Source organism: Epinephelus fuscoguttatus, linkage group LG19, assembly GCF_011397635.1.
Source record: "Epinephelus fuscoguttatus linkage group LG19, E.fuscoguttatus.final_Chr_v1".
Classification (NCBI taxonomy): domain Eukaryota; kingdom Metazoa; phylum Chordata; class Actinopteri; order Perciformes; family Serranidae; genus Epinephelus; species Epinephelus fuscoguttatus.
Window position 1 is genome coordinate 7457373 of NC_064770.1, and position 23829 is coordinate 7481201.

Consider the following 23829-nt stretch of genomic DNA (forward strand, 5'->3'; position numbering starts at 1 on the left):
AGTTTTGGGAAATCACGATGTCTAGAAAGCATCAGTGGCTGCAGGTGACAAGGACAGCTAAGCTAAGCTAATAACAGGACGTCATCTGTTAAAAGCCTCCCATTGTCGGATACGACATGAAACTACTCCAGTTAGCTCAATCATGTTGTAACTAAGACATCCGCTGGAAAAAAATATTTTCTTTACAGATGAGCACACATTTGATAAAACGGAGTTAAATCTCTTGGCATTCATTTTCAAGCTCTCTGTGTGTTTGTTTCCTTGCGGACGAGAAAAGGGGGAGCACACATTTCCGAGAAGGTGTGTCCTTTTCAAAAATGCAAGAGGCGTTGCTTTGTTGCCGGCCGTTTTCGCCGGTGTGTTAAACACACTTTAGAAAGGAGTGTCCCCAGACTATCAGAAGACGGAGATCTCTGATTGTCTGGTGGCGAGACTAAGTTTGTCTCAGAGGCTTCAGAGGGACTTCTCAGCTCCGCTCCACTCAGCTGTCTGCTGCTGCTGCTGCTGCTGCGAGAGATCAAATTTCATTGGGCGCGGGGAAAAGTGCGAGGGCGTCAGCAGGCATTCAGTTTGTTGCCCTAGTAACCTGTTTCCACTGAAAAAGTTCCTGGTACTATTTGGGGGGCTAGAACTACTACAGGAACGTCCTGTCGCTCGGCCCTCCCAACCGCCGTGTCTCCACTGAGCTAGCGGAGTCGGAGGAAGGTTCCTTGGTGTCCTTCTGTGTCTGTAACCTTGTGTGTATTGGCGGTTAATACAGCATTACCGCCACCTAGTGGGTTGGAAGGGCATTACACCTATAATGGGCTTTTATTGAGAAAAATAGCTCAAATGTGACCCCCAGTGGTAAAATTAGGTATATAATTCGATATACCGGTTCGGTTAGATATTTGGCTTTAAATCAAACCGGTTGGAAAATTTTCAAACCGGCACAAGCCTAGCTCAGAGTACACTAAAGCAACCAGAACTATTATTTTATTTTGTGCCAAAGATTAGGGATGCACCATTTTACTGGCAAAACACTGGTATTGGCTGATATTCGCCTTTTTGACTGCCCTTAGCCTGTTGGTAAATAAGATGACATTCACTGATGGCAGTGGCCGAAGTTTTTCTTTTGTGTCACATCAATTTTGCACAGGCTAACAAGTAGGTCTTGCGACCAACGTGGCCCCGTCTTCCCAGGGACAATAGAAAACAGGTTTGGGACAAATGACTTCCCTGGGATGCCTTGTTGAAATTGACACAATAGCTAGTTAAATAAGTAACAGGGAACTAAAATGTTTCTAAAAAAAAATTTAAAGTAAGAAATAGTGTGGAGTAGTGTGCAGTTCAGTAATATAATCTTAATTTATATTTGATCAGCACTGTCTCGTTTCACTGTGTGATAGGTGTTTGGTCTGATTTCGGGGGGTGGGTGGGGGGTCTGTCTCTTGATCTGCTTCCATTATCTTGTGCCCATGGTGGCGGCATGGATGGGGGGCAATATGAAATTGTAAAAGTATAGCCTGTAGTTCGAGCAAAAGCCTGAGAGCCCGTGAAACTCTGCTAGATGACGCAAAATGCAGCATCCAGCCGAGTTTCACTGGGAAGGGTCAGGGGATATCTAGACAGTGGTTAGATGGGTTGAAGTAAACCACGGTTCATTTGCACATACCACCCACATTGTTATGATACAAAGCTGGTTAAAAATTGGCAAAGTACCCTTTAATTTTAGCTTTTAGAAGCCATTGGCCAGAACTAACAGCTAACAGAGGTTGCTCTAAGAAACATTATGTGTTCAAGCTCTATTCAGTAAAAATGTAAATTGGCGAGGGTAAATTATAATGATGTTTTCCATTGTAAGCTTGTAAAATGTAGATCTTGGAGAGAAACTTGAGAGAGAGAATGAATACAGCTGTTAGAATGACAAATTTGTCGATGTAGATGTTAGAGAAGGAGTTATGATATAGTAAAAAGGCTTAAAATGTTTTTCTTGCAAAAGGTTCTATAAAGGGTTGTTTCATAAATTTGTGTGATTGAATTTGTGCTCATTTAAAGATAGTGTAATAAAGGGCTGATGGTTGTTCTTAAAAAGAACTATCACACTGTCAGAGTTGTGGAAACTACAGAAACACTGGGTCCAATCGTGATTGAACAGTGATGTCACAGAGTTGATTTCTTTCCTCACAGATGATATCTGAGTACACAAACTGGCTGAAGAGAGCACAAAAAACAGCCAAGTTTAATTCGGCTTACCGTTTGGTCCCGGTGTGGACCTTGGCCAGGACTTTATGAAGCCCTGGTTTGTTCTATGGTAGCTACTTCTTTCACATCTTTGGTTACATTAGTTCAGTGTGAGCAAATCAATAAGATGTCACTGCTCTCTGGCATTTGGGGATTTACAGGATTATTGTATCAGTGTAATGAAATACCTTGATTTGTCAGGTATTACTTAATTTGATTAGTCACAAACAAACAGTCCCATCTGATTATGTTATCTAGAAGTGGTCTGTCAATTGGACTTCCACTATAAATTCCCCTATATACATACTATATATTGATATATATTAATATTGATTGTTTTTGTTTTAAAATGGCATATACAATTATAAAGGATTAGAACTGTGCGGTATACTGGTTCGTACCGAAAAGCAGTATTTATTTTCGTTATGATATGAATTTTTCATATACTGCAATACCGGTGAATATCCCAAACAACTTCCGGAAAATGCGCGGCGGGAAAGTGTTTCAGCGGGGACCCATTTCACTGCTGCACACCACAGGCATGCTAGAGCCGGCGAGAGCATAGAGAAAAGTTTAGAGGTGAGAATGGCTGCTGGAGAGAGTCCTGAAAGTGAAGCAACTGTACACGTTGCTGACGAAGAACACGATGACCCAGAAGAACTCATACCAAAAAGAGCAGTGTTTCCCCTATATGCAACTAGCAGCGGCATACACCGCTGCTGAAATATGACCGCCGCTGCTGATTAATTTTTTTCGTCTTAGCTCTTTAGAAACTACCGTTATATTACTTGGTGCTACGGACGCTTCATATCCAGGCCTATAGAACTGGTCTAAACCTTGTCCTTTTATTAAACAAACTAAATAGCCTTATGTTTTTATCTTATTTACATGACGGCATGTCGCGCATTTGCAATTCTCCTCTGCTCTCTGTATCGCGCACAGCAGAGTTACGCCCTGATGCGCATACACAGACACATGTGCACACACGCATAGGTGAGCACACTATAGCGCGGCTCAGGCTGCATTTTCTTGACCGAAGCCGACCCAAGTCCGAGACAATTATAACAGAGCACAGCACTAATGAAGCGGAGCCTGTGTTGTGCTCAGGCGTTGTCACGTCAGTAACAAATTCCAGCACTTGAATAAGCCGTTGCACAACACAACAGCATGTAAAGTGAGCCGAACCCGAGCAAAATACCGTCAAATACCGTGAAACCGATATGAATTTAAGAAAAAAATGTGATATGAAACTTTTATCATACCACCCGGCCCTATAAAGGATTATATCCATATTGTCCACCTCTAAGTGAAGGTGAATGTGGAGCAGAGGTTAGTCCAAGCTGTTGCTTGAAGAATAGTTCTTGATAGCACATGCACTTATTAGTTTTTTGTTGTTGGTTTTGGATTTACATCAGTAGAAAATCATTTGTAGTGATAATGGATGTCAGTGAGGCTTAACAGCATGAAAAAAATATCACATTTAATTACTTTGATTTACGTTTTGTTAACTGTTTGGGGAGGAAAATTCAGTCCGGTGATTAGAGGTCGCTCTCTAAGCTGATGGAGCATGCTCTATTGAGGAACTGTTAGCTGGCATAAAGCCAGGACTGCCTGGGGAGACCATTTAGCAGCATTTACATCAGATTTGGAAAACGGCTTACCCCAGCACTGGCTAACATTTAACATTGTCACTATTGGATTTTAACTCAACTGACCTGAGGACACAGCTTGGCTGCTTTGCCCAGGAGCAGGGACGGCCCAGACTTTGAAAGGTTTTAACCATGCATTATTTGTAGCCCAGCCGAGGGTAAACCCCAAGCTTATGATTAATGTATGTAAACAATGTTATTTGCAATAGACGTTTATACAGTCATTTGTCTTTCTGCCCTGAGTATGTACAGAAAGATGAAGGACTTTCTCTGCTTCAGGTGTCACCATGATTCTCTTTTTCTATAGTCAGATTGTGTATGGCATTTACTGTCATTCAGATGCACGCAATACAATGCTGCTACAGTTGTATTTCATTGTGCATTCCTGTTTTGTGTAATGAAAAAAAAATCTGACCTTCCCTTTCACCTTGGGGGCGTAAATGCGGCCTGGTAGCACATACCTAGGGTCCAAAACTTTCAGCATGTGAATAAACCCTGGCTTTTCCACAGTAGCCTATATATGGGCACCATATCTCTTGCAATATACATTGCGACTGCATCTGTGATTGCTTTCCACCGGACCCCTTTCTTATCATATGGTAGTGTTTCCCCTACCATCATATTTGATCACAACAGAAGTCATTTAAGGTTACCTTTCCTATAGAACAGGTCTATACTTTGTCCTTTTATTAAACAAACTAAATAGCCTTATGTTACAGGCTGAGCCTGATGTGTGTGTGTGTGTGTGTGTGTGTGTGTGTGTGTGTGTGTGTGTGTGGAGCTGTGTATGTGTGTAGTTGTTGCAGGAGTTAGTGCGCCGGGTGTGGTGTGTGACGTCAGACGGATGCGCCCCAGGAAGAAAGTGAGGCATGTGCTATGCTATGTTTACATCGAGCAGCCACAGTGAAGAAGCCTGCGCAGTTCTGCATGCTGTTTTTGAGTTATTTCCCTCTATGTAAAAGTCAGACACTGATGACAGAGGCTGTGCATCATCCCTGCAGTGCTGAAAATAAAGTGCCGTTCTTCAACGCAGATGAAGTCCCGTTGTTTATGTGTTGTTGCCACAATGAGCTAACACAAGCTAAAGGAGCTAATGGTCTTCGGAGGTCCCTTTACTGCGGTTCGGGGGTCTGCCAGCTTGGCATTGGTAACACTTATTTATCTTATTGACACAAGGACATGTCATTTCTGTCCCTACATGGTGCGCGTCTAAAATCCTCCTCTGCTCTCTGTGTCGTGCACGGCGGAGTTCGGCCCTGATGCGCACACACACACACACACACACACACACACACACACACACTCACGGACACAGGTGAGCACACAAAAGCGCTGAAGAACTCGTTCCCTTTCTTGAGAACGAGTTCTTCCCCCCTCGCTGCCATGTTGTTTGTGTATTAAGCGCGTGAGGGTGAGGGGGGAGCCCACTCTGAACTACGGGAGCCCAGCATGGAGCAGCGTTGGCAAATTTTAAAGAGAAACTCGATTTTCATTAAAACAAATTGACCTAAACTACAAATTCGAATTAATTGATAGAATCGATTTATCGGCCAGCCCTATTTCATACTAGTAATTTGAACAGTTTCCTCAGCGCTGAAATCTACCCTGCCTTCCTTAGAGTAACTAGTGTTCAAAGATAAATAATACATTATAATAATACAGCTTTGCTGGAAACTCTATCTAACTGAAAATGAAACGAATGAAATATGACGCAGAAAGATTTCCTAGTCTCTATGATGTAAAAATCCATCATTTCTATTACTTTAATCCTTAGATACATAAATGGGGTCAAAAATGACCCCAGGGGTTGTTTTTCTTCAGTATCTATGGAATTCAAAGTTTTTATCATTTCATATTCCAGGTATTCCTCATAAAACATGTTTTTGACATGAGGCCATTTGCATTTTAAAAAAAAAAAGATATACATTTTAAGAAATTGTTGTTTTTGTATTACTACCCCAATCTTCCATAAGTGGGGTCAAAAATGACCCCAAGCATTTTCTATGGAATATCAAGGGTTAGACCTAGGAATCTTTGATTCTTATCGACTGTGACTGTCACATATACATTTACTGTTGCACTTACACATGTAATGCCAGCAGTCTCACCACCCAGGAGGATTTTTATACAGCAACAATGTTAGTATTATATTCGTTTTATAGCTTGGAATACATATGACGTTATAGAGTATTAACTTATTTTCCACATCCATGACTTTTGTGTGATAAAGTATAGTATTATTGTCATCAAATTAGCCTACTTTGTAGTTAGCTAACACTATGATAATGATGTCATTAGTAAGTGTGTGTCTGTCTGTGTGTGTGTGTGTGTGTGTGTGTGTGTGTGTGTGTGTGTGTGTGTGTGTGTGTGTAGTTCATTACTGCATTTGTTGTGTAGAGATAAGCAGACTTACTATGATATTTATAGCTTCCTTGTAATAAAATCTAACCCGTTAGGTAGCCTATTATATTATTATTGATTATTCAGTTATGTCATTAGTTGTCAAAATGTTAATAAAAAGTGATAAATGAACATGTCAAACATGAAATCATCCTTTTGTTGACCAAAATATAATACAAATAATCATCTTTAACCAAAATGAAAGAAATTGCTTAAGTTTATCACATAAAACGCATTGATTCTAAGTGGGGTCATTTTTGACCCCACTTATGGAAGAGTGTAGGTATTGGTAGGTCATGCATCTAAGGGTTAATTTATAAAAAAGATTAACACTTGTATGTATTATATTTAGTAGGGGTATGAGAAAATAATGATACACTTGAGTATTGCAATATTATGTTTTGTAATACTGTTTCGATTCTCAAAAAAACGTGCAGGAGGCAGAGCCTGAAGACTCAAGGGAACTGTCTGTATCCCTAGCAGAGGTTGCTAAGATAGTCATAAAGGTCTCCAGTGGTAAGGTGCCAGATGTGGATGAGATTCGCCCTGAGATGCTGAAGGCTCTGGACATTGGTGGGCTGTCTTGGCTGACACATCTTTTCAGTATCTTCTGGAGGTCGGGTACGATGCCTGCGGAGTGGCAGACCGGGGTGGTGGTTCCCATTTTTAAAAAAAGGGGACCGGAGGGTGTGCTCCAATTATCGGGGTATCACACTTCTCAGTCTCCAGGGTGCTGGAAAGGAGGCTTTGGCCGTGGAACAGCGGACAAGCTCATTACCCTTTCGAGGCTGCTGGAGGGGCTGTGGGAGTTTGGGGACCTTAGAATTGCATCTCTGCTTTTTTCTGATGATGTGGTTCTGTTGGCTTCATCACACCGTGACCCCCAGCATGCACAGGGGCAGTTGACAGCTGAGCGTGAAGCGGTTGATATGAGAGTCAACACCTACAAATCTAAGGCCATGGTTCTCTGTCGGAACCAGGTGGACTGCCCTCTTCGGGTTGGGTGAGAGTTACTGCCTCAGGCGAAAGAGTTCAAGTATCTCAGGGTCTTTATCACAAGTGAGGGTAGAATGGAGGGTGAGATGGATTGGCATTTTGGTGTGGCTTCCTCAGTGATGTGGGCGCTGTGCCAGACCATTGTGGTAAAGATGGAGCTGAGCCGGAAGGCAAAGCTTTTGATTTTCTGGTCCATCTACATCCCAACCTTCACCTATGGTCATGAGCTCTGGGATGCAAACGGCAGAAATGAGTTTCCTCCACAGAGTGGCTGGGCTCAACTTTAGAGATAGGGTAAGGAGCTTGGACTTCAGGATGGAGCTCAGAATAGAGCTGCTGCTCCATTGCATCAAAAGGGGTCAGTTTAGGTGGGTTGGGCATCTGATAAGGATGCCTCCTGGATGCCTCCCTCCAGAGATGTACCGGGCACATCTCACTGGTAGGAGGCCCCGGGGCAGACCCAGAACACGCTGGAGGGACTTCATATCTCATCTGGCCTTGGAACACCTTGGGGTTTCCCAGGAGGAGCTGGAAAGTGTTACTGGGAAGAGGGATGTCTGGGGTGCTTTGCTTGGCCTGCTGCCCCTGCAACCCGGCCCCAGATAAGTGGATGTAAATGGACGGATGGATGGATGGATGGACATTAAATATTGTCATCTCGATTTTCATTTCAACCAAAATTTAACGTTGGTCCATTGTAAGAATCCAACATATTTCTGACTTCATACTGATGTCTTGTGCCAGCTGAGGATCACTTGAATGCCAAGCATGTGATGTCATTACTTCCTATGCCATGACCACGAGCTCACAACTTCCATTTAAAGGCAGCATACTGCAGTGCTTTGAGCTGAGTGCAAACGTCAGCATGCTAAGACCCTCACAATGACAATGCTAACATTTGGATGTTGAGTATATGATTTTTACCATGATCATTACAGCTGAAGCTGATAGGAATGCCATTAGTTTTGCGGGTTCTTTGTTAGAATGGAATCATAACGTTGTGGTGGCGCTAGATGAAAAGTCAGATGATCATTGAGGTCATTAAAGCTATGTTCATACAGCAGGCAAATCAGTGTTGATGTGGTTAAAGGTTTAAAACACCTGTAAAACATGGTGATGTAAGCATTGTTGAAAGTCCCAGTGTTGTTGTCCTCTGTATCGTCACTCATGGAATGCCTCTCATCCAGTCAGATTACTTTAAAGTAATTGTTTTATAATATTTGCTCTCACAAGCGAGTAACAAGCTAAACATTTTTTAAACACTATTATCCTTATTTGATAAAATGTGAGGCTGTCATCCTCCTGCAACACAAAGATGAGCCACCAATATTCTTTAATGTTAAAATACCATATCCCACATCTCAACAATAACAAGAAGTCTTTCTCCAAATTGAAACCTAGTTTGGATACGCTGCCGACTGCGTCATGTCCTGCACACAAAAGCAGAAGTGAGAGACAATAGGAAGAGATTAACAAACACTGAGACAGACACTTGGAAATTTGACACAAGGAGGAGAGAGAAGTTTAAAAGAGGTCAGACAGTGCTGAGGGGAACTGTTGGCTAGCGTGTCAGTGAGAGGGGAGCAAAGACAAATAGAGGAGAGATTAAGAGAGGGGAAGATGGAGGGATGGTATGATGGCTGAAGAGGAGGAGGAGGAGGATCTCCTCTCTTCATTTCTCTCTCCCTCTCTATGTAAACAGAGCAGACCAGTAGAGGGGAGTTGAATCTCCTCCATAGTGGAATGTCTGGTATGGCTACTGGGGGGAGGGGAGAAGTGTGTGTGTGTGTGTGTGTGTGTGTGTTAGGTTAGAGGTTAGAGTAGGCAGAGTGAAAGAGGGAGAAGCAGAGGAGTTGTGGCTGCTCCTGGTATCTTAATCTGAAGGGTCAGGACCTTAAAATGGGTCAGAGTCAGTCTTTGCCAGGTCTCTGAGCAAAAATAAAACAGCCACTTTGACAAAATGAGCCTGGACACAGAATGGGATGTTATGGTTTACTTAGCTCAAACAACAGTGGAGGAGTCAGCTGCACATCAGCAGCTATGTACTATCATGAGCTGGACAGGGAAATGACAGTACACAAATGAATTCCATTTGACAAGATAAAATCCAACCACCGAAGTGAATTTACTATGCCAGTCGAAACAAACTCCCTGTCCAGACCCACCAGATTGTAACCTTGATTTTCATCTTACCAAAGCAATATGTGATTAAGAGATTAGAGTTAAGATTGGATTAGAGTATAACGACACAATGTCATGCTAACATTGTATGGAAGAGAAACAACATATTCAGTACAGGAACGATAAACAAAATGTCACCCAGCAGGAATGAAGTGCAACATAAATAATTTTTAAAAAGATAAAACATTCTTTAAAAAGTGAGCTATTTTATGTACAACTTTTGACATATCCAGCTATAGTAACAAACAGAATAGACAGTTCCAGGCTTCTCTGCTCGTTTTTGTGACAATAAAATATGTATATATATATATATATATATATATATATATGCTCATTTTGGGCTGGAAGTGAAATTTTTGCTTTGAACTTGAAGCTACTGGTCAATACTGGTTGTTTTTGGCAGTTAGTGTTATTGTGGCACTGTTAAACGTGAGGATTTATTCACTGTGAGCTGGAAACAAACTAACGGCTCTGTTTATATATTAATAGTATGTGAAAGTTTCACTGGTGCTCCTCCAGTGAGAGAACCAAAACACCAAAGTGGATCTTATGCTGGTGGCTTAAAAAATATGTCTTGACAATTTGACCTTGATGTTCATGATATAGTCATTTTATACATCCCGCATGGAACAAGCCACTGTACATTGAGTATAATCAGTATATGGCCGACCAAGTTTATGCTTGCATCGTTACAGTCAAAACAAATATAATAATATCCAAGAAGGTTTTCATGACAAAGGTTGCAGACAAAATTAAACATTTACATTCTTTGGAAGTTATATACAGGGCTCAACAGTAAGGATTGCCCACAATAAGCAAAATACCATGCTGGGCTAATATATCTAGTAATTCACTTGTCTGATTTGGCAAGTTGTAAAAACGAATTAAAAACATTGTTTTTTCTGGATCTCTTGATTGAAATAGCTCAGGAGTGAGCCATCTTGCTGCCCTCCCATCTCTTTGGAGTACTGCACATGCACAGTTCCGATCGGGCTGTCAGGAGAAAATGGTTTTGGGTAAAGACAAAGTTTATGAGCTGAAGCACAAGCACCATTTCAATTATCCTGGAACAGGAGTTCAGTTGGGTGGCGTTAGAGGATGTGGGCAGAACGCCAACTATGCATTGCACTGTTTGCCTCAAAAGAAACACTAAATAAAACAGGGGCAGGCAAAACTTGACTTTGGGCATGTAGTTTTCTGACCCACTTACCTGACCTGGGAAAAACTGTTGGTTTGGATCTTTGATGGTTGCAGGGATAGTTTGTGTCTGTAACTCCTACCTATTGTCATTTACAAAAAAAAAAAAAAAAAGGCACAGGGTTGTGACCGGCTAAGGATACCACTGAACAGCTATTACAATCTCCACTGCAAAAAAGATGGGACACTATGTAAAATATAAATAAAAACAGAATGCAGTGATTTGCAAATCTGTTTTGACTTCCATTCAGTTAAGTATAGTACAGAGACAAGATACTTAGAGTTCAAACTGATAAACTTGATTGTTTTTTTGGAAATATACACTCATTCTAAATGTGATGCCTGCAGCAAGTTTAAAAAAAGTTGGGACAGGGGCAAGTAAAGACAGAGCAAGTTGTAGAATGTTTAAAAAACACATGTTTGGAACGTTCATCAGGTAAACAGATTAACTGGTAACAGGTGTTAACATTATGACTGGGTCTGAAAGGGGCATCCTCTGAAGGCTCAGGTGTTCACAAGAAAGGACAACAGGAGGTTCACCACTCTGTGAAAAACTGCAAATTGTCCAAAAGTTTAAGAACGTATCATGGGGGAGTGTTAGTGCCCATGCCATCATGGGTAATTTGCATGGGTACACTTACATACAGGTTTTGGAGGAAGATATGCTGTCATCCAGATGAGGTCTTTTTCAGGGACGTCTATGCTTATTCCAGCAAGACAAAAAGACACATTCTGCATGTGCTCCAACGGCGTGGCTTCGTAATAAAAGAGTGCAGGTACTAGACTGACCTGCCTGCAGTCCAGACCTGTCTCCTATTGAACATGTGTGGCATGTCATGAAGTGCAAAATATGGCAATGGAGACCCCAGACTGAACTGAGTGGGCAACTGAAGCAGTTAATCAAGCAAGAATTGTAAAGAAATTTACTTTCAAAACTTTAACAATTAATGTCTCCAGTTCCCAAACACTCAGTGAATGTTGTTAAAGGAAAAGGTGATGTCACACAGTGATAAACATACCCTTGTCCCAACATTTTTGAAATGTGTTGCAAGCATCGAGTGTATATGTAAAAAAACAAAAACAATAATGTTTATCAGTTTGAACACTAAATATCTTGAATTTAATTGAAAATGTATCAAAAAGGGATTTGCAAATCATTGTATTCTGTTTGTATATATTTTTTACACAGCATCCCAACTCTTTTGGAATTGGGGTTTTAATAGCTATTCATTGGTGTCCTGAACCGTTCTCTCTGCAACCCTGTGGCTTTTTTATTAATATAGGTGGGAGGTGCAGACACAGACTATCTTTGCAACCACTACAGACAGATTGTTATCATCATTGGAAATACGTAAATTGAAAATAAGAAGCTGGGTTTTGGTAAATTTATATTTATGAAGCATAATTCTGATAAAGCTGATGGCACAAACAGGACAGTTGGTGTTGAAAACATACTCAGCCTGAATCAGCTTTGATGTTAATAACAATATGTGAAAATCACACAGTCTCCAAAAATCTTGCATAGTATTATCTGGTGTATGTAAAGTTAAGGAATGGGATGGTTGTCCTCTGATGCAAAACTGTCCCCAAAAACCTGAGCTAATTTGATTTGGATAATCAACTTAAGCAAATTGTACAAAGCTAAATGTTTATCTTGATTAGAGCTGTACCCAACTCGAAATGATGCTAGTCGAATCAGATTCAGCCATTTAATACAATATTCAACTATTTCTTTTTCATGTGAAGTTTTAAAGTTTAAACGATGCCCAGTGACATGTTTAGGGTGACAGCAGCATTCATGCATATAATTAACAAGCTAATGGCCCCAACAACATGTTGGAACAACATTTATAGCCAACACTAGATATCACACAAAAGTCAGAGACGATATTGTATTAAATATCTGCAGGCTATATATTCACCACTTCTTAGCAGAAGAGTGAAAATAATGTTGTCCCAGAGCCTTACAGTGCAAAGATGTATGTGTGCTGCTGCCAGCATGTCTTTAGCTTTCTGTGCCAAAGAGGAGTGTGAAAGAGAAAAGCGCTCACCTACATGCCAAAAAACAAAAAGAACAGAACAAATGCTTGACTTGAAGCAATCTCAGTCAACAGAAGGGACTTTCAGGGGGCAGCCCTAATCTTGACGGTACCATCTATGACTGATAGTTAGCTCACCTGCATCCACTCACTGACTTAAGTCTTTGGTGTCAAATCAGGTGGTACAGTGTCAAAAATAGGGGACACTGTTACTTTTGATAAATAAAAGTTAAAAAAAATCCAAATCTTACTTCAACTCAAGTTAAATACAAAACAGAGAAACCGATGTACTAATTCAGGATGTGCTGGGCTTTGGGTATTGGCTAATACAGAGTACTGAAATGATACTTGTGTTTTATTAATAAACTGTATGCCTCATTGTTTTGGTGTGAATTGCTGAGTGTTGGAGATATCAGCCACATATATCTCTGCCTTCCCTCCACTTTTAAGTACACCAAAAAAATTAAAAGTTGCAATTCAAGTGTAAACCTTGTAAATGCAGGCATGAATTGTTCAAAACTAAAACAGATTAAGATTCCAGATTACAATACAATTGAATAAAATAAGGACAAAATATAATCATTTAATCATAATTAAGTCCAAATAGAGTGCAAACTAAAAAGCAGAAAATTCTTAATAAGAATTTGGATTCTACATAAAGAAAAAGAATTGATTCGAATACATCGCCCCTATTGTCACTAATACCCAATTCAGCTAGTCAAGTCAGTATTGGCCCAATATCCAGTATCAGATTACTGAATTCCTAGTCTTAACAGAAATGCACTTTTATTGCAGTCTGACTAACTGCAACATCCTGATTTTTCCTGCCTCTGTGTCCTCCTGCAGCCATAGAGACTGAGAGCACGAGTTCAGGAGAGGACCTACTCATCCCCAGCCCCCCCTCACCTCCACCTCCACCCCGTGTCTACAAGCCCTGCTTTGTATGTCAGGACAAATCTTCAGGATACCACTATGGAGTCAGTGCCTGCGAGGGTTGCAAGGTAGGTATCTGAACATATGAGTGAGCTTAACCAACACCAACACAACATACACTTCAGCAGAGTTTGCCATTTGGGGGTACTTGTACTCCTAGAGGTACTTTGAAATCCTGCAGGGGGTACATTTTTTGTTTTTTAAATTTTTGTAAAAAAAAAAATAAAAAAAAATAAAAAAATAAAAATAAAAAATCCATCATGCATAATTCTTTAAATTATAAACTAAATTGTAAGTGCAAATTATCAAAAATATGCAGTTCAGTGCAACTACGAGGCTGTCCCGGTGTTTTTGCATAATGGCAAAAAAACAGGTTTGCCACGAATTTAGTGATGGTTTATTAACATTTGAAATGAAGCATTTCAGTGTATTTCAATTGTAAGCTTACTGTATTTAGTAAGGGGCCGTACACATGCTGCATCTCTAACCGCCTGGAAAACACAGGGTCAGGTGCTGGGTCCTACTCTTGTGCCTTTTCTGTGCCGGCTTTCAAGAGTGCGGCAGCAGGTTGCGTCTGAGGTTGCTAGGCAAACTCATCAAGCACCATATTATAGCCTGTTTTCCTGAAATCCTGAGTGCAGAGCTGATCTTCTTCCTGGCACTGTTTGTGTGTAGGTCTTTTTGTCTGTAGGGTAGATGGAAAGCTCTGGCAGCCCTGCACTGAATGATCAACTTCTTCACCATTTTATTAATGATATTTATGGATTAAGGTAAAGATATCTGCCAGCTGGGGCGCCGGTGGCGTGGTGGATAGTGCTGGCGCCCCATGTACAGAGGTGATGCCTCGCTGCAGCAGTCGTAGGTTCGACTCCGGCTTGCGACCCTTTGCTGCATGTCAACCCCTACTCTCTCTCTCTCACCCCATTTCAATCTGTCCTGTTCATTAAAGGCAAAACAGCCCAAAAAATAATCTTAAAAAAAAAAAAAAAGATATCTGCCAGTTGTGAATGGTCGTTCCTTGTCACATGACATGATGTGTGTGCTGCTGTGTTCCAAAAATTGAACTCTGTTTATGTCAGGGCACAGCCGTTGTGCCCTGAAAAATAGACATCGCTCTGGCATTTGAGCATGCCTGCCACGCATCTACATTGAAAACAATGTATTTAAGGGTGCAAAAAATGTAGTATGTGTTCTGCCCCTAAATCAGACACCAATAGCGCAATGCTGTGTTATACCTATTCAGATAGGCCTTTTATGTTTCCAAAATTTTTTGCTCTAAACAAGCGGTACTCGGCGGAAAAAACATTTCAAAAGAGGTACATTACTGCTGCATTGCAACACTCACATTGGCTTACTGCATGGTGTTTATAAACAGTGGCAGGTTACAGCTAGAAAACCTGAATGAAAAACAGTTGCGTGAGACTACAAAGTATTTGCGTAATGTGTAAGCGAAGAGGTCACAACCTTTGCACCTCCCTTAGGATCTGTAAGCCTCTTTGCTTCATCCAATCCTACACACACAAACACACACACGCGCACGTACCAATTCTCTCTGCATGCAATAAGTATCTGTTTTGATATCTGTGTGTGGGTTTTTGGGTGCATCTAGGCATTTCCGTTTAGGCCATTTACAGACCTGCGTCCAGCTGGCCGTCAACAATAAACAGCACACTCCTCAAGTGTTTGCAGTAGTGGTTATAGTTGATAGTGCAGTTTTAGTTCTAAAATGAAGGTTGTCCCTGCTTTTATTTCAGGTTTAAAAAACAGCCGCTCCAGATGTTCACAATACTGTTGTATTCTGTTCCCTCGTCTCCATTTTTCTGTGTCAGGGTTTCTTTCGGAGGAGCATCCAGAAGAACATGGTGTACACATGCCACCGAGACAAAGTGTGTGTCATAAACAAGGTGACGAGGAACCGGTGTCAGTCCTGTCGACTGCAGAAATGCCTCGAAGTCGGCATGTCCAAGGAGTGTGAGTACAGTCTATAGAGCCTTTCTGTGTGTGTGGAGTAAAGTGTGGAAAAGGATGAAGTTCTAAACTGTAAAGGGTTAATGTTTGTTTATGTTTAGATTGCTTGTAGTCATGCTATAATTAACAGAGCATAGCAAGCAAAGTGACTTCTATACTTTAAGCAGGAGATGCAGTACAGTTCAAGCTTGGTGCTTCTCTAAGACAGCACAGTGATGTGTTTTAACCTTGATATTTGTCTCCCTCTGGTGGCCTTTCTCAGTTGATACACGCCCCACAAAACCACCACCATCAACTTGTAATAGCCAGCATCATACCTCACTATACCATTTCCTTTTTTCAAATCTTAAAGGAGTACAGAGCAGTGTCTGGGTCTGCCCCAGTGCCTCCTACTAGTTGGATGTGCCTAGAAAACCTTTAACAGGAGGTGCCTAGGGGGCATCCTGATCAGATGCCCAGACCACCTCAACTGGCCCCTTTCAATGCCAAGGAGCAGAAGCTCTACTCCAAGGTCCCTCCAGATGTCTGCACTCCTCACCCTTTTTCTATGGCTGAGCCCAGCCACCCTCCAGTGGGAACACATTTCAGCTGCTTGTATCCGCAATCTCATTCTTTCAGTCACTACCCAAAGCTCATGACCATAGATGTGGGTTTTAGACTTAGAAGGACTGGTAAATTGGAAGCTTCACCTTTTGGCTTAGCTCCCTCTTCACCACGACCGCCCAGCGCAGCACCCACTGCTGATGCTGCTGTGCCAAATCGCCAATCCATCTCACGCTCCATTTTACCCTCACTCTTGAATGATATTCTGAGACACTTGAATTTCTTCACCTGGGGCAGTAACTCTCTCCCGATCCACGGTTTTCTGGCAGCGCACCATGGCCATCTGTGTTTATTCTAGGTACTCTATAGCAAATAATATTAAAAGTATTTTGTTTTCAAATGAAGGGATTCTTTCCACAGAAATACTTGAGGCTTTTAATTTAAAACACAAAAAGATTATAGGGTTAAAAAAATATATTAATTTTTTTTTTCTACAGATATTGACATTGAAACTGTAGTGAAAAGTGTAATGTTGCTGTGAAGACAATGGGATAGAGGCACTGCTGGGTCTTTGTGGGGATCACATACAGGTGCTCTTTGGATACTTAAGGTGCTCTCTGCTGAAAAGTACACATAAAGTAAATAAACAAGATGTTTGGTGCCCACATGTGCTGCTCAGGTAGGCAGTGTGGCCTGTTCCTTGTCTCTGTAGCAGGCTAGCAGGCTAAGGGGGCATCCTGTAATGCATTTTCTCATCCCCACATGTATATCAGCAAACCACGAAACATTTTATTGGTCACGTCTTTGAAAAACAGTGACAATGTTAACATTGCAGACTCTGATTTGACTAGCATAAACTGTTTGTGGACCATCGAGACATCGGTTATATGTAATCCTGCTTCAGGGATGTAGGCATACTGTTGTGCTTTCATGTACATGGGGATGAGGTAATGAGGTTGGCTGATGGTGAATTGTCCGTAGGTGTGAATGTGAGTGAGAATGGTTGTCTGTCTCTATGTGTCAGCCATGTGATTGTCTGGTGACCTGTCTAGGGTGTACCCTGCCTTTGCCCAGTGTGAACTGTTATCAGCTTCAGCTCCCCTGTGACCCTGAATAGCATAATGGATGGATAAGTACTTGCAAGATTACGGAAAGAGTAGTCAAATTGATGCACCGAAATATCTTAAATTACAGTCCCTGGTATGTGTCAGGCTCTAAAAATGCTACATTCTCATTTTCCATAGAGTCACCACCTTCATTAGATCCACTGTCTGGTAAAAGCCCATGTCTTACAGGTCTTCCCTCAGACTTACTAAATACAGGCTGGTGGGAGGCATAAATATACACAAAAGATTTAAAAGTAACTGTGACATGAGAACTTTGAAATAGCAGCCTCCCTGTCTTTGAATAAAGATATCAATGCTAACTGCTGCTTAATGTCTGAGCTAAATCTTTCTGTCTTTGCCCCCACCAACAGTGGTGCGAAATGATAGAATGAAGAAGAAGAAAGAAGAAAAGAGGCAGGGGGAGACAGAGATCTACGTCCTGTCAGCAGACACAGAGCAGATGATTGAACGAGTCCGCCGGGCCCATCAGGACACATTTCCTTCCCTCTGTCAGCTGGGAAAATACACCACGGTACACACACCTACACTAACAAGCATATTTTAATTTAAAAAATTGACTTACACCTAAAAACAAATGGAACATACAGATAAAGCCAGTGCTCTAAAGGTGTCTGTCTCTCTCTTTCCCTGACCCCAACCTGCAGAGCAACAGCTCAGAGCACCGTGTCGCTCTGGATGTCAGTCTTTGGGACAAGTTCAGTGAATTGTCCACCAAATGCATCATTAAGACAGTGGAGTTCGCCAAGCAGCTCCCTGGTTTCACCACGTTAAGCATCGCTGATCAGATCACCCTGCTCAAAGCCGCCTGCCTCGACATACTGGTGAGTTTTTGTCACATATCAGCACACTCTTAGAGCCAGTTACACAAACAGTTCCTCAACAGAGACAAATGTTCAACACATGGGGCAATGTACATCTGTGGCATAGCAGAAAGTTGTGTATAAAAAGTCTCCATTAAATGATTCATCTCATGTTGTTTCCTTCTGCTTTCGGCCACCTCATCCCCTTTTCCTAGATTCTAAGGATCTGCACCCGCTATACCCCCGATCAGGACACCATGACCTTCTCAGATGGTTTGACTCTGAACCGCACCCAGATGCACAACGCAGGGTTCGGACCTCTCACAGATCTGGTATTCTCCTTTGCCAACCAGCTGCTCCCACTGGAGATGGACGATGCAGAGACAGGATTACTCAGCGCCATCTGCCTGCTCTGTGGAGGTACTGCACTTGATTTTCTCAGGAATATGAAATAAAAGAATGTAGAGTTGAGTAGTGATGGAAAAATCAGTAAGGATAGAAATTATTTTTGTCCTCTTGAGTCCCACATTCACATAGAAATGGTGTGTGTAGTAAGACTGTACAGATTCATGTTCTGTGTACATACTATTGTGGTGTAATGTGTTTTTTGTATGTGTGCATGCAGATCGTCAGGATCTGGAGGAGTCAGAGAAGGTGGATGTTCTTCAGGAGCCAATGCTTGAAGCCTTGAAGGTTTGGCATCTACTTATGATTTTAGTACTTAGTCATTTCACAAGGAAAAATTCTTTGAAAAGACTCAAACCAACAGTCAGTCAGTCAGTCAGTACGTTCTAACTTTTCTTACCCTGTCTGTGGTACTCATCACCATGCCTGTTTGTTTGGAGGGTGGAAACCTTTAAAAGTATATTTCAGATATGTAGTTTTATTTTACAGGACTAAGAAGGCTCAGTAATGAAGCTTGTCAGTATAGTTTTTAGCAAACGCTACTCAAACAGAAGTGAATTTTGCTTTGGGATTATTTGCAACACCATGCTCTAGTGGGTATCTGGGGCAGCAGTACAGTGTATGTTGGAATGAGTCAAAGTAAACTACAGTGTTTGTGTTCATGGTGGAACATGTCAACCAGTTCAACAGTGTGGCTCACTGATGTGTTTTTAGTAGTGTTTGGATTATAATGGAACTCTATGGCACAAAGGAAGAAGGTGAATCAGGCTTTAGATACACTCACAATTCATTGTTGGTTGTGATCTTTTCATAGGATTTGTTGGCATTACAAGATTTAGAATATCACCAGACATATCCTTTAAATGACAGGAGTGAAGATAGTTTATAAATGCCCACCATATGCAGCAGAATAAAAATAAGACCACAACAGGTATAAATGTATTCTTAATAGGGATGCACCGATATTGATTTTTTTTTTCAACAGATATTGATAACTGATAATTGCCTGCTTCTCATGGCCAATAACAGATAATTTCACAGGTTGTATTTATTTATTTGTTTAAATCACTAGAACCTGTAGTTTATGTACACCTGAGGGTAAGAAAGGCTGAGATGTAGCTAGAAAATATGGATGATGTAATATTCCATGGCCCTGACCTAACCAAATCAAACCAACATCACCATCACTAACACAACAAACACAAAGAACAGTTGTGACTCTTCCATATCTGCCAACATTAGGCTGTGAAAAAGAGGGAGGTTTTCTGGGGTATTGTCAAATGGCCTACCCCCAACGCCCCCGCCCCCATATAACCCTACAATACAGGTGAATATAATAAATACAAGGATGTGAAAGCAAAATTACTTTTAATCAGTATTAAATGTATAGTTAATGGTAAGAGAGAGGGAAATGATGAAGCCCAGTGTTGTGTAATTCTCTGGTGTATCAGTGAAGTGTATAAACTACACTGCAGAGTGAAGTCTCCACTAACAGAGACAAACAGAGGCAGCTGACTCATATGAATGGGTTGGCATCGGCAAGTCCGCGTTACATCTGATGTATGAAAAGTTTATATTGTCACGCTGCATTTTTATAAATTCTATCCAGGTGCTGTCTCACCGTCCCTGGTTGAATAGCCCATAGCTACCAAATAGAATGGCGATGCACGATTGATTCACCTCACACATTAACACTTAATTCAGACGAACAAGCAGCTGTGTCTCACACACACACACAGCTAGAGAGAGTGTAAGTAATAATAATAATATATATGGTGCATCCTTAATTCTTATGTACTGTTTCTTCTACTATCTTTATTTAGCAGGGACATGGCAACCAGCAAGACTGAGTGAGGAAATAAACATCAGTAAAACAAAGTTTAATCTTTCTGTAAAACACACACTTAAGTCATTAATAATAGAAACGCTGGGAACAAAAAAATTCACCAAACAAAGCAGAAAGGTGTCCAAAACAAGGGGTTTTTATAGTAAGAGTTGTCTTTTCCTTAGTTTTAAAGGCTGCATTTCAGAAGAGTGATGTAAAATATGCCCTGTAATATTGTTAATGAAGGAGTTGGTCAAAAAGATTGTGATATTTGTTTTTCTCCATATCTCCTAGCACTATGACATATAAACAAAACGTTTTTATCCATGTCTTTGTGTGTGCACAGATCTATGTGAGGAGGAGGAGGCCTGAGAAACCCTGTATGTTCCCTAAGATACTGATGAAGATTACAGACCTCAGGAGTATCAGTGTCAAGGGTGAGACACGCACACACACACATACACACACCAGTGATGGCTGGTAGTAGTCTACAGGCTTCTGATTACACATGGGCAGTGTTGTTGGGGTTAGTTTGAATATTTACACTTGTGAGCGGTCATGTGCAGCAATATTTTCCACATTGCTAAGTTAGCTAGAAAGATGAAGCCAAATTACACAAGTTATCATTGACCCTAATTGCCTTGTCAAATTCTGAAGTTGGAAAAGTTTGCTCGTCACAAAATAAATCTGACTCATTTGACTGATGGCATGGGCATGATATTATTATGTTATCATATTCACCAAGCTGTTGGTCTTTGAACCGCTCAGCATGTCTGTCGGCAAGCTGCTTTGCTAAGTTGGACTTGTTGAATTCCTGGTCTGCTTAAGTTTGAAACAGCTTTAACAGACAGGCTTTGTGGTGTCTGTGTGCTCCCCTGACTGTCACCCAGGTCAGCCACAAAAATTGCCACTTTATTCCACTTGATGACAGTCACAATCAAAAGACTATTTCTAACAAGCTTCATAGAAAGGTGAAGTGGAGTGGAGTTCAGGACAGAGTGAAACGTCAGACCCTGTCAGGCATTCCCCTGCCTTCTGTCATTCTTAGTAATGCCCAGACTTTTAGCAACAAGACTGATTAACTTTAAGCCCAGTAAAGTTTCCAACACAAATCTACAGATGCCTTTGTTCTGGGCATGACAGAGATGTGGCTAACCAAGAGGGACTCAAGCAGGATTTGTACTTCTGCATCAAACTGACACTGTACCTACAGTACGGCATAGGCTCTTTGTACCCCACACAGTAGCCTATGCCGTAGCCTGACGTGCTCCTCCACAGAAATGTAACCACGTCACAGTGACACAGACCTCCTGTTTATTTTTGTAAGCTGAAAACCATTTTGCCATTACTTTTATTTCACACATCAGAAACAATAAATCGTGAAGACACTAAATCCCCCACAAAATGTCATTTTAAGTCCTATCATATGGTATCATGAATTTCACTGGTATTGATATCAACTACTAAATTTTTGCTATTGTGACATGCCTACTATTTATTATAAAATCACTATAATGTGAAATACATGGTAGTAATACCATTCAGCGTATCCTCATAGAGTGGTTCAGATTATATCCTATGAAAATGCACACAGTTAGCATGACACCCTACAAATTAGTGCCCCACGAATGACGTTACGTCCTTAATGTAAAGTTCTAGAGGTTAGGTTTAGGGAAAAGAAACATGGTGAAGACGTTCTTTATAATGACTCAAAGGTCACTCAAGGTTCACACAGATCCGCATACCTGGAGAAAGTCCTGGGGAAAAGTCCTGCATTTTGTGATGCATCCACCGCCCCAACCTGCCTCCTTACAAGACAACTCAGGATGGCTTCTTTGCTTACTCCTGTCAGCGCACTGGTCATATGAATGCATTCTTCCAAAATATGTAGGTTATCCATGAATTACTGGCTCATGATTATGTGGGATATGTATGAAATAGGTGCATTACTTTTCGTAGCAAAACATATAATTACTGCACACAGCCTGAACTGCTACCACAATGACAATCATGTCATATCCACCACACCAGGTTCCTACTTAGTGACGTGTTCTCTTGTCCTGAAGTTTCTCTATTCGCCTCTTTCTCATAGGAGCAGAGCGAGTGATCACACTGAAGATGGAGATACCCGGCTCCATGCCTCCTCTCATCCAGGAGATGCTGGAGAACTCTGAGGGACTGGAGGGGCATGGAGCTGGAGGAGGGAAAGGGGGAGGAGGAGGAAAAGGAAGAGGAGGAGCCAGAGAAGAGAATGAAACGGAACTCGGCAGCTGTCAACCAAGTCCGTCACCCAAATCGGTTTCATCTCCCAGCCTGAGCCCTGCACCCTGCTCCCCCTCTTCTCCCTCCCCCTCCACCTGAAGTCCTCAGCGCCTCTGCTCTACACAGCGCCACCCCACGGCATATCGTGGTACTGCAAGAAAACCAACGACACCGCAGACTGGAAGCAGGAAAAACTGCACCTAATAACGTGATGTGGAGGACAAAAAGTCTGACTCTCTGAACCCATTAACTAGTTACTGGTGACATGTTTTGTCCATGACATTATTAAACCTTATGCCTACCAGCAGGGAGGTTAATTTTTAGGTGGTATGAGGTTAAATGAAGCAGATATTCTATGGTGTGGGGACTGAATTTGTGTTCAGACATCATGGTTTTATACATCAAATGCAAAAAACAGCATTTTTGCAATCTTTTTATATAATGCAGAAAAAGTGTATTATATGCAAACTGTGTGAACCGAAATGAAGGATGATGAAGATATTTAAATGTGGACAGACTGATGAAGAGGATTCATATCCCCCCATATGAAGTGATGTATAGTATGCAAAATTATTATTTGTATTATATTGTATATAAAAAGGCTGTGAAAGAAGTTGTTGAACTGAGGTGGACTTATACAAGAGGTTATTTTCCTAAATGTAAATTTGTATATACTGTTTCTCCCCAATACAGCTGTAAATAGTTCTTCCTTCAACCCCCCCTCCAACACACACACACACAGTGCCCCCAGCCTAATGCTTCCAATGCCCTTACAGACACATCAGGGAAAACTAGCAATGCTTGACTTAATTTGGCAGACATATTTCTCTATTTGTTGCTTTGCATCATCATCTGTCAGATTTAGTTTCCAGGTGCAGCTAGCAACTTCACTTCAGCAAACTGTTAAACATAATTTAATTTTAGAGTAATGCAATGTGTGCCTGTTGGTGGACAGACTGGTATACCAGGACTACAAAAACTCCTCACAAGAGTAATCAACCCTCACTGTGGCATTTGAGCTGTTGAGCTCGGCAGACTTATAATTTAATTAAGGTAACATGGAAATTTCATCCTCAGTGACAACAGGTGCTGCCTCAAAATGCACACACTGAGTTTTGTTTTTTATAGTCTGTTTACACAGAGTTGCTGTCTCACTACAACATCCCTACTCTGTCAGGTACAAACCTCCATTTTCAGTGTTGTCCTCTTTAATGTATGGTGAGGTAAAACTCATTGGAAAGTTATAAAAAACACAGGGAGTTCAATAAAGAAGTATGGCTC

The 23829-nt window shown here is 41.3% G+C and overlaps 1 protein-coding gene across 1 annotated transcript in view; it reads left to right on the forward strand.

The window, feature by feature from the left end:
- The window catches only part of LOC125879579 (retinoic acid receptor alpha-B-like), a 30222-nt gene extending 6948 nt beyond the window's left edge, over positions 1-23274 (forward strand). Inside the window, exons 2-9 of the mRNA XM_049561527.1 lie at positions 13532-13686; positions 15448-15589; positions 17607-17767; positions 17901-18077; positions 18272-18476; positions 18682-18749; positions 20633-20723; positions 22379-23274. Coding sequence (XP_049417484.1) covers positions 13532-13686; positions 15448-15589; positions 17607-17767; positions 17901-18077; positions 18272-18476; positions 18682-18749; positions 20633-20723; positions 22379-22647 — 1268 coding nt within the window. The 3' untranslated portion in view covers positions 22648-23274. The remainder of the gene's footprint in view (positions 1-13531; positions 13687-15447; positions 15590-17606; positions 17768-17900; positions 18078-18271; positions 18477-18681; positions 18750-20632; positions 20724-22378) is intronic.
- Positions 23275-23829: the final 555 nt, after the last annotated feature.